Source organism: Atractosteus spatula (genome assembly GCF_055471065.1).
Source record: "Atractosteus spatula isolate fAtrSpa1 chromosome 10 unlocalized genomic scaffold, fAtrSpa1.hap1 SUPER_10_unloc_1, whole genome shotgun sequence".
Classification (NCBI taxonomy): Eukaryota; Metazoa; Chordata; class Actinopteri; order Semionotiformes; family Lepisosteidae; genus Atractosteus; species Atractosteus spatula.
In genome coordinates, this window is record NW_028296612.1 from 1,124,546 (window position 1) to 1,140,243 (window position 15,698).

General features: G+C 47.6%; 1 protein-coding gene across 2 annotated transcripts; it reads left to right on the top strand.

Moving 5' to 3' along the window:
- Positions 1–2,589: 2,589 nt before the first annotated feature.
- On the top strand, positions 2,590–9,863 carry LOC148813346 (uncharacterized). 2 transcript variants are annotated; one of them, XM_088908307.1, is made up of 4 exons: positions 2,590–3,061; positions 6,492–6,839; positions 7,177–7,524; positions 7,862–9,863. In XM_088908307.1, exons 1-4 carry the CDS (start codon positions 2,674–2,676, stop codon positions 9,457–9,459), a joined length of 2,682 nt encoding a protein of 893 aa, XP_088764433.1. In that variant the 5' UTR covers positions 2,590–2,673; the 3' UTR covers positions 9,460–9,863. The 2 variants fall into 2 exon arrangements, with proteins under 2 accessions (XP_088764433.1, XP_088764434.1); XM_088908308.1 differs by lacking the exon at positions 6,492–6,839.
- Positions 9,864–15,698: the final 5,835 nt, after the last annotated feature.

The window sequence follows — 15,698 nt, forward strand, 5'->3', positions numbered from 1 at the left end:
AAGCCCTCGAACGAGATGAATGATCTGGACGTTAAGAATATTAGTGAAAGTTGTACGGAGCAGGACTCTGTCTCTGTGCAAGAGATCAAAGAACTGGGTGAGTTTCCTCTTACTGAGCAGTACTGTCACGATATTAGTCCCCTCTCCTTAAGGGTGCTCAAGCCCTTTCACTAAAGACTTTATTCTGTGCACCTGTTTCCCATTCCCAGCCCACCTTAAAAGCCAGGCGCTGACGCTCATCCGGGCTCCGCATCTGATTTCCGTATCATGCGAGTCCGGGACCTGGAAGCGCCTGGTCCCGTTAAGGTTTTAACCTCCGTTCCCGTTCCTGTTCCCCGTCCGCCGGTTCCGACCCGGCCTTCGTGGTTTTTAATCTTTCTTCTGATGGATCTCCTGGTTTTGGACTTACTCGTGTGTTTTGGATACTCTAAGGATTACTCTCTCGGATTGTTCGCCTCGGCCACGCCTCCCCCGTGCACCAGCGCACCTTGGACACGCCCCCCTGTCTTCAGCCCCGTTTTCCTGCATGACGTTTCCCCAGTGTTCCCCCCACTCCGTCGGACTGTGTCGTCCGCATAGGGTCCGGAAAGAACTGTTCGTCACAAGTACGTGGTGATCCAGCTGACGGACCCTGCAGCGCAGCAGGCTGCTGTACCCGGTGAGGAGAACAGTACTGAGTCACAGCACCCAGAGGAGAGTCAGGACAGGGAGGAGCAACAGCAGCTCCTACAGGGCTCGATAATACCAAGACCTTGTGCTGTCCTGATGCCCCAGTATAGTGACGGGGGACACGATCTGGCCCACCAGCGACGAGCAGGTTACCAGATCTAGAGAACTCTTAGAGCCTAGTCACACATCGCAGCGATTAAAAATAAAAAAAAACATATTAATAATAATAATTAATATTTGCTGACACTTATAGAGCGCTTTTCTGGACACTCCACTCAAAGCGCTTGACAGGTCAGGGGGAATCCCACTACCGCCACCAATGTGCAGCCCCCCCACCTGGATGATGCTCCAGTCCGCTCAGCACACAGCAGCTCTCAGTGGGGAGGAGAGCAGAGGGATGAAGCCAGGTCAGAGAGGGGGGTTATTAGGAGGCCATGATTGGTAAGGGCCCATGGGAAATTTGGCCAGGACGCCGGGGTGACACCCCTACTCTTTTCGAGAAACGCCCTGGGATTGTTAATGACCACAGAGAGTCAGGACCTCGGTTTTACGTCTCATCCGAAGTACGGCGCCTGCTTACAGTCCAGTGTTCCCGTCGCTATACTGGGGCATCAGGACCCACACAGACCGCAGGGTGAGCGCCCCCTGCTGGCCCCCACTAACACCTCTTCCAGCAGCGGCCTTAGTTTTTCCCAGGAGGTCTCCCCTCCAGGTACTTGGCTTCATCCCTCTGCTCTCCTCCCCACTGAGAGCTGGTGTGTGTGGGGAGCGTTCTGGCGCACTATGGCTGCCGTCGCATCATCCAGGTGGGGGCTGCACATTGGTGGCGGTAGTGGGATTCCCCATGACCTGTAAAGCGCTTTGAGTGGAGTGTCCAGAAAAGCGCTATATAAGTGTAAGCAACCTATTCGTTATGTTAGCCTTTTAGTGACTATGATATTATACAGTATATGTTACAGGTCTCAGGCAGAGACACGCGTGACAGTTATTGTTATTATTAAGAAATATGAGTGGAATTAGTTGGTCTTCCACATTTGCTTCCGAAGTAAATATCATTTCTAAACTTTTTTTATTCGTAGGTTTCCTCGCAATACTAGAAAATAAAAAAGAATGTTTATTGAATCTTTTTTTTCCCAGCTTGACTATATATATAAAAGCTTCCACAATCAAAATGTAACGTTTAAAGCGTCTCACCATACTTTTTTGATTCCTCCCTTACACGGGAAAAAAAAACAAGTAATTAAACATTTTTGCACCGGTATGAGATGCGTTTAAATTTTCTCTTTAAAGTACGCGCAATCGTATTTTTTTTTTACGTTTCAGAGCATCTTCTTTGATCAACCGAACTGTTCGCATCCACCAGAGAGGCATTTACAGCAAAACAAACGTGGTTTTCTGGACTAAGTTGCAGACGTATCTTGAAAAAGAGACCAATAGTGATATTTGTTTTGAGGAAAAAGATGCTATGTTAAGTTTCAGCCCCATCGAAAAAAATATGAAAATTTCGGTTGTAATAAATTTAATGATTATAATGGCACGCTATTATATACATAAAATGAAGTGGTCCGGGAAGAACCCTTTGTCTGAGCATTTTAAACTGGATGTACGGGGGTATTTGCGGAGTATTTCGAAGTGCAAACATCTGAAAGCGGTGTGGACATCATTTTAATTTAACGCGTTTAATATTTTTTTCATAACTTGAATCTATGTAGTAATATGTACCCCTGACGACCTTTTTGTCTTGAATTGTTATATGTACGCTTGTTTGTATGGCCATTTTTGTTCTTTTGTTAAGCATAAAATAAAAAATAAAAAAATAAAAAATAAAGCAATACCGACGTGGGCTGGTGTGCGGTGCATAGCAACAGTCACTAAGGCAGCGGGGTCAGACCCGGAACCAATATGGAGGAGCTGTTCCTGTTGGAGCTGCAGCTGCACGATCGGTCTCTCTCTCTCTCTTTTTTTTTTGTTGTTGTTGTTGTTGTTGCGGATTGTCTTTGGAAGATGGAGAATCGCCGGTCGATTCTGGAAAGCGAGCTCCACTCTTTCATGCAGGTGCTGCTCAGATCGATCGTGTACGAAGTGGCCGAAGTTTTTGGAAACAGGACGTCCGACTCGGAGGACGAGTTTCAGGACAAACTCCGCGGCGTCGCCCAGATCCTGGTGAGACGGGCCGTGTTTAAGATCACCCAGTGTGTGGAGGAGACTTTCGGGACTGAGATGGCGCAGATGAAGGAGGAAAACGAGAGGCTGAAGGTGAGATTGCGGTTCTGGGAGAAGGAGCCGGGAGCAGGAGGAGATCGGGGACAGACAGATCGTGATGGACACACGTCTCCCCGTGAAATCGCCGCAGAGATAAAAGAAGAAATGGACGTGAAACTGGAGCTGTCAGGTCAGTGGGAGTGACTTGTATGAAGTCAGTCAGTGTGTGTGTGTGTGTGTTTAAAACCAGCATCTTTAACGTCCTCACTGGTGAGAATCTAGTTGCGAGATGCGGAGTGAAGTGGGAAAGACCTGTGTGATGTTTCTTACCTGGAAACTGAAGTGTTGTTATGGTGCTAAAAGTACATTAACAGGACAAAACACGTCGTTCAGACTCCGTTATCGTATGACATATTAGAGTTGACTATCGTAGCGTTGAACGTACGTTCATACAGACACTACCGGACTGGTCATAGTATGTATATATGGATATGGTTGTAATACTATATTGATTCCTCTCTCGTTGCAGTGTTAATGTAATAAACAGTGTTCAGTCAGCGTGTCTGGAATGATCCCCCTGTCAGTGCAGTTTTAATGTACTATAGTGAGCTGTAATGTAGTGTACAGTCACTAAGTGTGTCTGTGTTTTATATCTCTCTCTTTTCAGGTACTGTAATGTCCAGTCTGTGTGTAGGTCTGTATTCATCTCCCTCTGTCTAATAACAGTGTAAATGTACTGTGTTTGTCTAGTCAGTAATTGTCTGTATTAACCCCTTTCTCTAAGGGCGGTGGTGTTCATGTACTGTAATACCCCCTCTCTCAGTGCAGCGTTAATGTACTGGAGTGTCCAGTCAGTGTGTCTGTATGAACCCCTCTCTCTCTCAGTGCAGTGTTAATGTACTGGAGTGTCCAGTCAGTGTGTCTGTATGAACCCCTCTCTCTCTCAGTGCAGTGTTAATGTACTGGAGTGTCCAGTCAGTGTGTCTGTCTGAACCCCTCTCTCTCTCAGTGCAGTGTTAATGTACTGGAGTGTCCAGTGTGTCTGTATGAACCCCTCTCTCTCTCAGTGCAGTGTTAATGTACCGGAGTGTCCAGTCAGTGTGTCTGTATGAACCCCTCTCTCTTTCAGTGCAGTGTTAATGTACTGGAGTGTCCAGTCAGTGTGTCTGTATGAACCCCTCTCTCTCTCAGTGCAGTGTTAATGTACTGGAGTGTCCAGTCAGTCAGTGTGTCTGTATGAACCCCTCTCTCTCTCAGTGCAGTGTTAATGTACTGGAGTGTTCAGTCAGTGTGTCTGTATAAACCCCTCTCTCTCTCTCAGTGCAGTGTTAATGTACTGGAGTGTCCAGTCAGTGTGTCTGTATGAACCCCTCTTTCTTTCAGTGCAGTGTTAATGTACTGGAGTGTCCAGTCAGTGTGTCTGTATTAACCCCTCTCTCAGTGCAGTGTTAATGTACTGGAGTGTCCAGTCAGTGTGTCTGTATGAACCCCTCTCTCTCTCTCTCAGTGCAGTGTTAATGTACTGGAGTGTCCAGTCAGTGTGTCTGTATTAACCCCCCTCTCTCTCTCTCAGTGCAGTGTTAATGTACTGGAGTGTTCAGTCAGTGTGTCTGTATTAACCCCTCTCTCTCAGTGCAGTGTTAATGTACTGGAGTGTCCAGTCAGTGTGTCTGTATGAACCCCTCTCTCTCTCAGTACAGTGTTAATGTACTGGAGTGTCCACTCAGTGTGTCTGTATGAACCCCTCTCTCTCTCAGTGCAGTGTTAATGTACTGGAGTGTCCAGTCAGTGTGTCTGTATGAACCCCTCTCTCTCTCAGTGCAGTGTTAATGTACTGGAGTGTCCAGTCAGTGTGTCTGTATGAACCCCTCTCTCTCTCAGTGCAGTGTTAATGTACTGGAGTGTCCAGTCAGTGTGTCTGTATTAACCCCTCTCTCAGTGCAGTGTTAATGTACTGGAGTGTCCAGTCAGTGTGTCTGTATGAACCCCTCTTTCTCTCAGTGCAGTGTTAATGTACTGGAGTGTCCAGTCAGTGTGTCTGTATTAACCCCCCTCTCTCTCAGTGCAGTGTTAATGTACTGGAGTGTCCAGTCAGTGTGTCTGTATTAACCCCTCTCTCTCTCAGTGCAGTGTTAATGTACTGGAGTGTCCAGTCAGTGTGTCTGTATTAACCCCTCTCTCTCTCAGTGCAGTGTTAATGTACTGGAGTGTCCAGTAAGTGTGTCTGTATTAACCCTTCTCTCTCAGTGCAGTGTTAATGTACTGGAGTGTCCAGTCAGTGTGTCTGTATGAACCCCCCTCTCTCTCTCAGTGCAGTGTTAATGTACTGGAGTGTCTAGTCAGTGTGTCTGTATTAACCCCCCTCTCTCTCTCTCAGTGCAGTGTTAATGTACTGGAGTGTCCAGTCAGTCAGTGTGTCTGTATGAACCCCTCTCTCTCTCTCAGTGCAGTGTTAATGTACTGGAGTGTCCAGTCAGTGTGTCTGTATTAACCCCTCTCTCTCTCAGTGCAGTGTTAATGTACTGGAGTGTCCAGTCAGTGTGTCTGTATGAACCCCTCTCTCTCTCTCAGTGCAGTGTTAATGTACTGGAGTGTCCAGTCAGTGCGTCTGTATGAACCCCTCTCTCTCTCTCAGTGCAGTGTTCATGTACTGGAGTGTTCAGTCAGTGTGTCTGTATTAACCTGTCTCTGGAGGTTAGGGGAAGCCACTCTTTTCACTTGACACTGTTTCATTTCTGGAGACGTAGTCTTGTTTCTTTCGGGATCAGCAGGGCAATGTCAAGGACAAACTGTTCTGCCAGGTGGGTCTCTCTGATTTTGGCTGAGTGTGATGATTGTTTTTATAGCTGTCTCTTCACCCCACATTTCACGCGCTGTCTTTTGTGTGAGCTGAACCGCTGTGTTTCTTTTTGGCTGGTGAAAACTCAGTTTCAAAGTGCATGCATATTGTAATTTCACTCCAGTGTGTTGAGGAATATTTTCACCCCTTTCTTTAAGCGTCGCTATGTTAGTGGATCTTCCTTTTTAAACCACGAATAAAGTCCATTTGTTTTCGTCCGTCATTATTTGGCCGAGGCTGGTGCTCTGTTATGGTGTTTCGATGCTACGAGACGCCTGTGGGTTAAGGTAAAATGACTCTGCTTTCAGTGAGCACTCCCTGCTTGTAGCTGAAGTGGTCTTGCAAGAGAATTTCTGTCAGTTTGATCTCCTTGTTGTTGTTTTTTTTTATTCTCTCGGTCAGTGTCGTTTGTTCTTCTGAATCGTTTCATCTAGGATTTTCTCACGTATGTGGCTGAACTTTTCTGTTTGCTCTTGTGTCCGGAGCCCCACCTGGACAGAGACTTGGGTGAAATCTGCTTTTTTTTATTATAGATCCTTTTCACTCTGTGGTCAAAGAGCTCGTGGGTGCTTTACGGTTTGTTTTTCACCTTTCATGTGCATCAGGTTGTAAAGTGAGCTTTAGCGTTTTCATTTAAAGGCGGTTATCAAAGTATTGATAAATCATTAAAGATCTGTTTCTGTCCTCTCTCAAACATGCTTTTTCTGCACGTATCAATTCCTTTTGAACTGTACTCTCAGCCCACGTTAAAGGTCTTGTCCTCCTGTCCTGTGTTTTTCAGGGTTAGAGGTCAGCGCTCTCCCTGACTCTGGGGACAGGGCTCCTCTTGAACAGCAGCACAGTGAGGAGGAGGAGGAGGAGTGGGGCTCCCGTCTGATGCAGGAGACAGAGCTCGCCGCCGCACAAGGGAAAGAGAGACTCAGTGAGCAGCAGCACCCAGAGAGCAGACAGAGGGTGGAGGATCTAGACTCTGTGCCCGTGATGAAGACCGAGCCAGAGAGTGAGACACCTGGGTTCCTACTATCTGATGATTTTACAGAGAAGATGAATCATCTGGACACCAAGAATATTGCAGCACATTGTATTGAACTGGGCCGTGTCTCTGTACAAGAGCTCAAAGAAGAGCTGGGTGAGTTTAATCTTACAGAGCAGGACATGGAGCCCAAATTGACTGACCCTGCAGATGAACTAATCCGTGCATACATAAACTAAAGTCATCCATGAACTGAAATATCTTAGCTCTCTTCTTTTGTGTGCATGGCATGTATAGTCTTGTGCTTGAGCCTTTGCATGGCTTCTAATCTGGTAGATGTTTCATTGATCTTGATTATCGTCACAATTCCTCTTTGGTCTTCATTGTTGATAATTATTCAGTTATTGCTACATTAAACGTTCTCTCGGAGAAGGTTTTGACCTTTACTCTCAGCCCATGTTAAAGGTCTTGTTCTCTTGTCCTGTGTTTGCAGGGTCAGAGGTCAGCGCTCTCCCTGACGCTGGGGACAGGGCTCCTCTTGAACAGCAGCCCAGTGAGGAGGAGGAGGAGGAGTGGGGCTCCCGTCTGATGCAGGAGACAGAGCTCGCCGCCGCACAAGGGAAAGAGAGACTCAGTGAGCAGCAGCACCCAGAGAGCAGACAGAGGGTGGAGGATCTAGACTCTGTGCCCGTGATGAAGACCGAGCCAGAGAGTGAGACACCTGGGTTCCTACTATCTGATGATTTTACAGAGAAGATGAATCATCTGGACACCAAGAATATTGCAGCACATTGTATTGAACTGGGCCGTGTCTCTGTACAAGAGCTCAAAGAAGAGCTGGGTGAGTTTAATCTTACAGAGCAGGACATGGAGCCCAAATTGACTGACCCTGCAGATGAACTAATCCGTGCATACATAAACTAAAGTCATCCATGAACTGAAATATCTTAGCTCTCTTCTTTTGTGTGCATGGCATGTATAGTCTTGTGCTTGAGCCTTTGCATGGCTTCTAATCTGGTAGATGTTTCATTGATCTTGATTATCGTCACAATTCCTCTTTGGTCTTCATTGTTGATAATTATTCAGTTATTGCTACATTAAACGTTCTCTCGGAGAAGGTTTTGACCTTTACTCTCAGCCCATGTTAAAGGTCTTGTTCTCTTGTCCTGTGTTTGCAGGGTCAGAGGTCAGCGCTCTCCCTGACGCTGGGGACAGGGCTCCTCTTGAACAGCAGCCCAGTGAGGAGGAGGAGGAGGAGTGGGGCTCCCGTCTGATGCAGGAGACAGAGCTCGCCTCCGCACAAGGGAAAGAGAGACTCAGTGAGCAGCAGCACACAGAGAGCAGACAGAGGGTGGAGGATCTGGACTCTGTGCCCATGATGAAGACCGAGCCCGAGAGTGAGACACCTGGACTCTCATCAGAGGACTTGACAGAGAAGTTTAATAATCTAAATACCGAGAATGTTTCTGAAACTTTTAACGAAGTGGACTCTGTATCTGTTAACTGGTACAAAGAGGGCAGACTGAATGAACTTCAGTTAATTCAAAATGATGTCTTCAATCCTTTAAAGATGGAGAAGGAAGCCCAGATGATTCACACTGCCGAGCAGCACACAGAGGGACACGAGGAAGAGAGCCCAGCTCGGTTTCGGGGCACGACACAGGATCATTACAGGGAGCAACTGGACAGTGAGCAAGCACAGCACAAGCAGGGGATCAGGACCCCTCCATCGAGGCCCTGCTCAGATGGAGGGGACAAACCGTCATTGCAGCCGAGACAGGAGCAGCGTCTGTCTCAGTCCAGCCCCCCGAAACCCCGTCAGCGCCCCCACACAGGAAACCGGCAGTTCAGCTGCGCTCAGTGCCAGAAGAGCTTTGGCACGTCAAGCCAGTTAAAAAGGCACCACCTCATTCACTCGGGAGAGAGACCGTTCGTCTGCAGCCAGTGTGGGAAGAGTTTTAAACACTCAAGTAACTTAAAAACCCACCAGAGTCTTCACACAGGAGAGAGACCTTTCAGGTGTAGTCAGTGTGGGAAGAGTTTTGGTCACTTGTGCCACTTAAGGAACCACCAGCTTATTCACACAGGCGAGAGACCGTTCCACTGCAGTCAATGCGGGAAGAGTTTTAGCCGGATCGGGCGCCTCAAAGTCCACCAACTTATTCACACGGGGAAAAAACCTTTCGGCTGCAGTCAGTGCGGGAAGAGTTTCAGCACATCAAGCAATTTGAAGAGGCACCAGCTCGCCCACACCCTGGAGCGATACGCTTGCAGGCAGTGCGGGGAGAGTTTTAGTAGGTCGGATGAACTCAGAACACACCAGCGCGCTCACACCGGGGAGAAACCATTCGGCTGCAGTCAGTGCGGGAAGAGTTTTAAACACTCGTGCAGCCTGAAAACGCACCAGCAAGTTCACACCGGAGAGGGATACAGCTGCGGTCAGTGCGGGAAGAGGTTTAGCCGCTCGAGTGACTTAAAAACACACCAGCATATTCACACGGGAGAGAGACCGTTCAGCTGCAGTCAGTGCGGGAAGAGGTTTAGTCACTTAAGCAACTTAAAGACCCACCAGCGCATCCACACGGGAGAGAGACCGTTCAGCTGCGCTCAGTGTGGGAAGGGTTTTATCAAATCGAGCAGCTTAAAAACCCACCAGCGCACCCACACGGGAGAGAGACCGTTCGGCTGCAGTCAGTGCGGGAAGAGATTTAGCGAGATGAGCAAGCTGAAAAAGCATCAGGGCGTCCACACCCGAGACCGCTCAGCTGTCGTGTAAGACAGCTGGGGGCGGACCGGTGTCTCTGTGGCTCAGGATCTGCGCCTGTGACTGGAAGGTTGCTGGTTCAAATCCAGCGGCCGGCAGAGGAATCCTACTCTATTGGGCTACTGAGCAAGGCCCTGAACCCCGACTGCTCCAGGTGGCGCTGTACAATGGCTGACCCTGCGCTCTGACCCCCCCAGCTTCTCTCTCTCCCTGTGTGTCTCATGGAGAGCAGGCTGGGGGGTCTGCGAAAAGACCAATTCCTCATGCCAGAAATTGTACAGGGCTAATAATAATAATAAAAATAATGAACTTTATTTTATATAGCGCCTTTAAAGGTGGCTTCTCAAAGCGCTTTACATTATGACAATAACAATAAATAAGAAGACTACAACAATAAATAAGAAGATTTCACAAGATAGGAGACAATTATAATTACAACAATACAACAATAACAATAGAGTTGACCGTGGAAGGTGGTATTAAGAAGAGCAGAGGGGTGAAGAATGGAACCAGTTAAGTAAAGGCTTTTCTGAAGAAGAAGGTTTTGAGTCTGGATTTGAAGGAGTTTAGAGAAGGTGACTCTCTAATATCCTTGGGCAAAGAGTTTCAGAGCTTGGGGGCATAGCAGGAGAAGGCCCTGTCACCCATACAATGTAGACGTGGTTGGGGGACAGTAAGGAGAACAGAATTAGAAGAGCGAAGGTTGTGAGGTGGGGAGTAGGGTGATAAAAGCTCAGACAGGTACTGAGGTGCCCAGCCATACAGAGCCTTATAGGTGAGTATGAGGATTTTAAAGTCTACGCGGAATTTGACCGGAAGCCAGTGCAGGGACTCCAGGACAGGAGTGATGTGAACACTTGCACTAGACCTGGTCAGGATTCTGGCTGCTGAATTTTAGACCTACTGCAGCTTGTTCAGAGTAGATTTAGATACCCCAGGGAGTAGAGCATTGCAGTAGTCAATTCGAGAGAACACAAATGTGTTGATCAGCTCTTCAGCCACAGTTAATGATAGCAGAGGGCGTAGTCTTGCGCTATTTCTAAGGTGAAAAAAAGATGTTTTGACAGTATGCTGCACATGTGGGTCAAATGTTAAGCCAGAATCGAATATCACCCCCAAGGTTAATAAAGCAACATTATCATTATTACATTAAGAGAGGATTTCTTCAGCTTGTAATTGGTGAAAACGATTCCGTTTTCAAACACCTTAAAAAGTCACTGTTACATCCGTGCAGGAGAGAAACCAGTCCCTTTTAATGTGGAAGCTCTTCCTGCTGTTGAATTTAGGAAAGTTTCAATCTTTTTTTTTTCGTACAGTGCCCATACAAAAGTCTACACGCCCTTTCCAAAAGTCACACATTTTTGTGCTCTAAAAACTGTTAAGAGGACCAGGTTTCCTGGTGTAGCTCACCGGTCTCTCACTGTTTCGCTGCATAGGCCTCTTCCAGCTGCGGGTCAGCTGGTTCTCCTTGGCGGCCATCTTGCTCAGGGTCTATATCGAGGATCTTAAGCGTTGCGTTCCGGAAATCCCGGTCCTAAATGACCCTGCCCCCGGTCCTCTTACACAGCTTGACATGAAGACGCGTTCGGTCCGAACGGATCTGGCCTTGCACGTTGTAATATATAGCGCCCTCCAAGTGAAAACCGCAGTTTTTGCAAAGTAATTGCAAGGAGGAAAGCTTTTAAAGATGGGGTGTGTAAGTGTCCACGCCCCCCCCGAATCGGTACTTTGTGTACTAGCGCAAACCTTTTTTTGCGCCATCATTCTGTTTTGATTGGGCTGGATTGGAAACGTAGCATACCCGGATTCGGCAGCGTTTGCCCGTTCCTCTTTACAGAAATACGTGACTGGTGCTTTATCTGTTTCGGCGTGCTGACTGCTGAAAGGCAAACGTCTGTCCCAGTTTTAGCTTTCTTGCAGAGAGCAGGAGGGTTTTCAAGACCTTCTCGGTGCCCTGTTAAATTCGTTTTCCCTTCTACCCTGACAAGTGCCAATGAGAAATACTCCGGATAAGGTGATGCTGCCACATCCCGGTGGAGATGGTGTCCTTTGGGTGATGTGCTGTGTTGACTCTGTGCCCCACGGAATAATTCGCATTTCGGCCGGAGGGGAAAATCTCTTTCTAGTTCCGTCAGACCGCAGCTCTTTTGCCGAGGAACAAGTAATCGGATTATTCCAGGCTGGAAAGGGAAGAAACAGCGTTTCGGCCGCGGAGCCTTCTTCAGGGGTGGAAAAAAAAAAACAACAACCATATTTTGCCAGCAGCCAGATCATCCTGCAACTCCCAGCTGGCAGCCCCCCCTTCCCCCCACTGGAGCTCAGCAGGTGTGAGCCTGGTCAGTACCTGGAGGGGGAGACCTCCTGGGGAAAAACTAAGGTTGCTGCTGGGAGAGGTGTTAGTGGGGCCAGCAGGGGGCGCTCTCACCCTGCGGTCCGTGTGGGTCCTAATGCCCCAGTATAGTGCCCTTACCAATCATGGCCCCTTAATAATCCCCATTCCAGGTACTGACCAGGCTCACACCTGCTGAGCTCCAGTGGGGGGGGGCTGCCAGCTGGGAGCTGCAGGGGGATCTGGCTGCTGGATAAAATGTGGGAGGAAAAAGCCAGTGTGTAGTGGACAGACTTTTAAATCATGCATGTCAAGATAATATAATCATGTTAATTTTGTTTGGTTTACTGAATAACAGGAAAAGGCGACATATGTTGGAGCAAAATCCTGCACAGCGTGCATGTCCATGAGTTCCTCCCCTATTCCTTTCCCAAACAGATAGATGGCTTTTAGGTACTGTATAAAAATGACCAATGGGAGTTCTTGTGCTATAAACGTTATCAGGTGAGAGCTACAGAGATGTTGTTGCCAGACACAAAAATCATCACAGATATGGCAAAATTATTTGCCCATTAAAAACCGAAAAAATAAGTAACGTTCAAGTCTAGTTTCAATTTTTTAACATCTTTACAAAAAATTAAAATAAAACTATTCACACACTGACAGTACATCACATGAACACTGCACTGAGAGAAATGGGTTCATACAGACACACTGACTGGACACTCCAGTACATTAACACTGCACTGAGAGAGAGAGAGAGAGAGGGGTTCATACAGACACACTAACTGGACACTCTAGTACATTAACACTGCACTGAGAGAGAGGGGTTCATACAGACACACTGACTGGACACTCCAGTACATTAACACTGCACTGAGAGAGAGAGAGGGGGGTTCATACAGACACACTAACTGGACACTCTAGTACATTAACACTGCACTGAGAGAGAGGGGTTCATACAGACACACTGACTGGACACTCCAGTACATTAACACTGCACTGAGATAGAGAGGGGTTCATACAGACACACTGACTGGACACTCCAGTACATGAACACTGCACTGAGAGAGAGAGGGGGGTTAATACAGACACTCCAGTACATTAACACTACACTGAGAGAGAGGGGGGTTCATACAGACACACTGACTGGACACTCCAGTACATGAACACTGCACTGAGAGAGAGGGGTTCATACAGACACACTGACTGGACACTCCAGTACATTAACACTGCACTGAGAGAGAGAGAGGGGTTTATACAGACACACTGACTGACTGGACACTCCAGTACATTAACACTGCACTGAGAGAGAGAGGGGTTAATACAGACACACTAACTGGACACTCCAGTACATTAACACTACACCAAGAGAGGTGGGGGTTTAAACATCCACACTTATCCCCATTAAAGGGTGAATGCTGAACCCTCAAGTATGTGAAAATGACAATGGATCAATATGCACTTTAATCACTGACAAGACTGTCATTATCAGACAACCACAAGTAGATCACAGAGGACTGGCATTTGTAAACTTTCTCAATTAAGAGGTCTGCTATATGAGCACCTAGAGATCCACTTTGAAATAACAGCGGGCAGACATTTAACGTGTCAAAATGTTTTTAGTTCTTCTCCACTTCGTTTTGTTTACGTGCTGAGTTACATATGAATAATAAACGACGTGATCTTTTATATAAAACAGCAGAAACGTCGGAACGACACAAGTACAGTACAATCAACGCCACTATGACTAACTCTTAACATGACAGTGAGGCGGGTACAAAAATTAAGAGACGTCTTAAACGGAATAATCGTCGTAGCTTCGTCCTGGACCTGTAAGAATTCACATCTGCCCTGCTGAAAACGTGAGTCTGTCCAGTTCAGGGGGGAAACGTTAGTTTCACGTTGGGGCGAGTTCATCTCTAAATATCAGGGTGTATGTCAAATCAGACGCAAACAAAACGATATTCACAAGCGTTTAGCTAAAGGGTTAAAAGATTCAGTGAGACCATACCTCAGGCTGAAACGGCGTGTCTCTTAAGCCCTGTTACTGTTCTTTCAGATGCTTTCGGAACCACAACAACACTGCAGTTTCCAGTCAAGAGTCCTGTCGCTACATCACACAAGTCTGTCCCACCTCACTCTGCATCCCTCCACTGGATTCTCACCAGTGAGGAAATTAAAGGCACGATTTTAAAACACACACACTGAGTGACAAGTCACACACCACACACAGCTCCGGTTCCGTGTCCATTTCGTCTTTTATCTCTGCAGCGATTCCACAGGGAGGCGTGTGTCCATCACGATCTGTCTGTCCCCGATCTCCTCCTGCTCCCGGCTCCTTCTCCCACAGCTGCAATCTCACCTTCAGCCTCTCGTTTTCCTCCTTCAGCCGCGCCATCTCACTCCCGACACTGCCCTCCACACACTGGGTGATCTTCACCACCGCCCGTCTCACCAGGATCTGGGAGACGCCGCGGAGTTTGTGTTGACGCTGTTCCTCGGAATCGGCCATCCCGTCGCGGAAAACCTCCGACACTTCGTACACGATCGCCTTGAGCAACACCTCCATGAAGGAGCGGAGCTCGCCTTGCCTTGTTAACGAGCAGCTCGCCATCTTGCTCCAGAGCCGATCCGAAACAAAGAAGGCGGTCGGGTCGCATAGGAGGGCGGCGGGAAATATGTCATCAGATCGCGCCTGCTCAGCTGCGCCGCGGCTTTCGAGCGGCTAGACTAATTGTTTATGTGTTTTTATCCTATTAAAATGACACTTTATAAATTCAAATTCTCCGAGAAAACATTTTCTTTGTTCTTATTTGCTTGTATTATTTAATGTTCTAAAAAACCTGGGGAAAAAAAGATGTTTCAGTGACAGAATACAATATTCACTGCGCAATGCAGTTTTTTGTCAGCTCTGCTCAAATCATTTCAACCCCCTAAGTCTTGTCAGTCGGCACAAAACGGCCACAAACCTAAAAAAAGATTACAGCTCAAGAAATAGAACAATTACATTGTTGTGGAGTTACCTGATATTACAAGCCGATTTAAATATCCACAGAAGTTAGCACCTGTTAACTAATCTGATCACCACTGCACAATAATAATAACTTACACTTATAGAGCGCTTTTCTGGACACTCCACTCAAAGCGCTTTACAGGTAAAGGGGAATCCCACTACCGCCACCAATGTGCAGCCCCCACCTGGATGATGCGACGGCAGCCATAGTGCGCCAGAACGCTCCCCACACACCAGCTCTCAGTGGGGAGGAGAGCAGAGTGATGAAGCCAGTTCAGAGAGGGGGGTTATTAGGAGGCCATGATTGGTAAGGGCCAATGGGAAATTTGGCCAGGACACCGGGGTGACACCCCTACTCTTTTCGAGAAACGCCCTGAGATTTTTAATGAGCACAGAGAGTCAGGACCTCGGTTTTAGGTCTCATCCGAAGGACGGCGCCTGTTTACAGTCCAGTGTCCCCCGTCACTATACTGGGGCATTAGGACCCACACGGACCGCAGGGTGAGAGCGCCCCCTGCTGGCCCCACTAACACCTCTCCCAGCAGCAACCTTAGTTTTTCCCAGGAGGTCTCCCCATCCAGGTACTGACCAGGCTCACACCTGCTGAGCTCCAGTGGGGGGGGCTGCCAGTTGTGAGTTGCAGAGTGATACGGCTGCTGCTGAGTGTCAGCTTCAATGGATGGATGAGACTTGTGTGCCACACTCCCCACAAAACAAACCCTCTCTCCATTTCCTAACTGCTTTATCCAGTACAGAGTCACGGGGCAACAAAAGCAAGACAGGACACATCCTGGATAAGACGCCAGTCGGTCATGTTGCTGATCCAGGCCCCCCAGCGCTGCGTGAACAACAATGTGATAATGTTTCTTTATTAACCCTATACAATGTCTTGCAGGAGGAATTGGT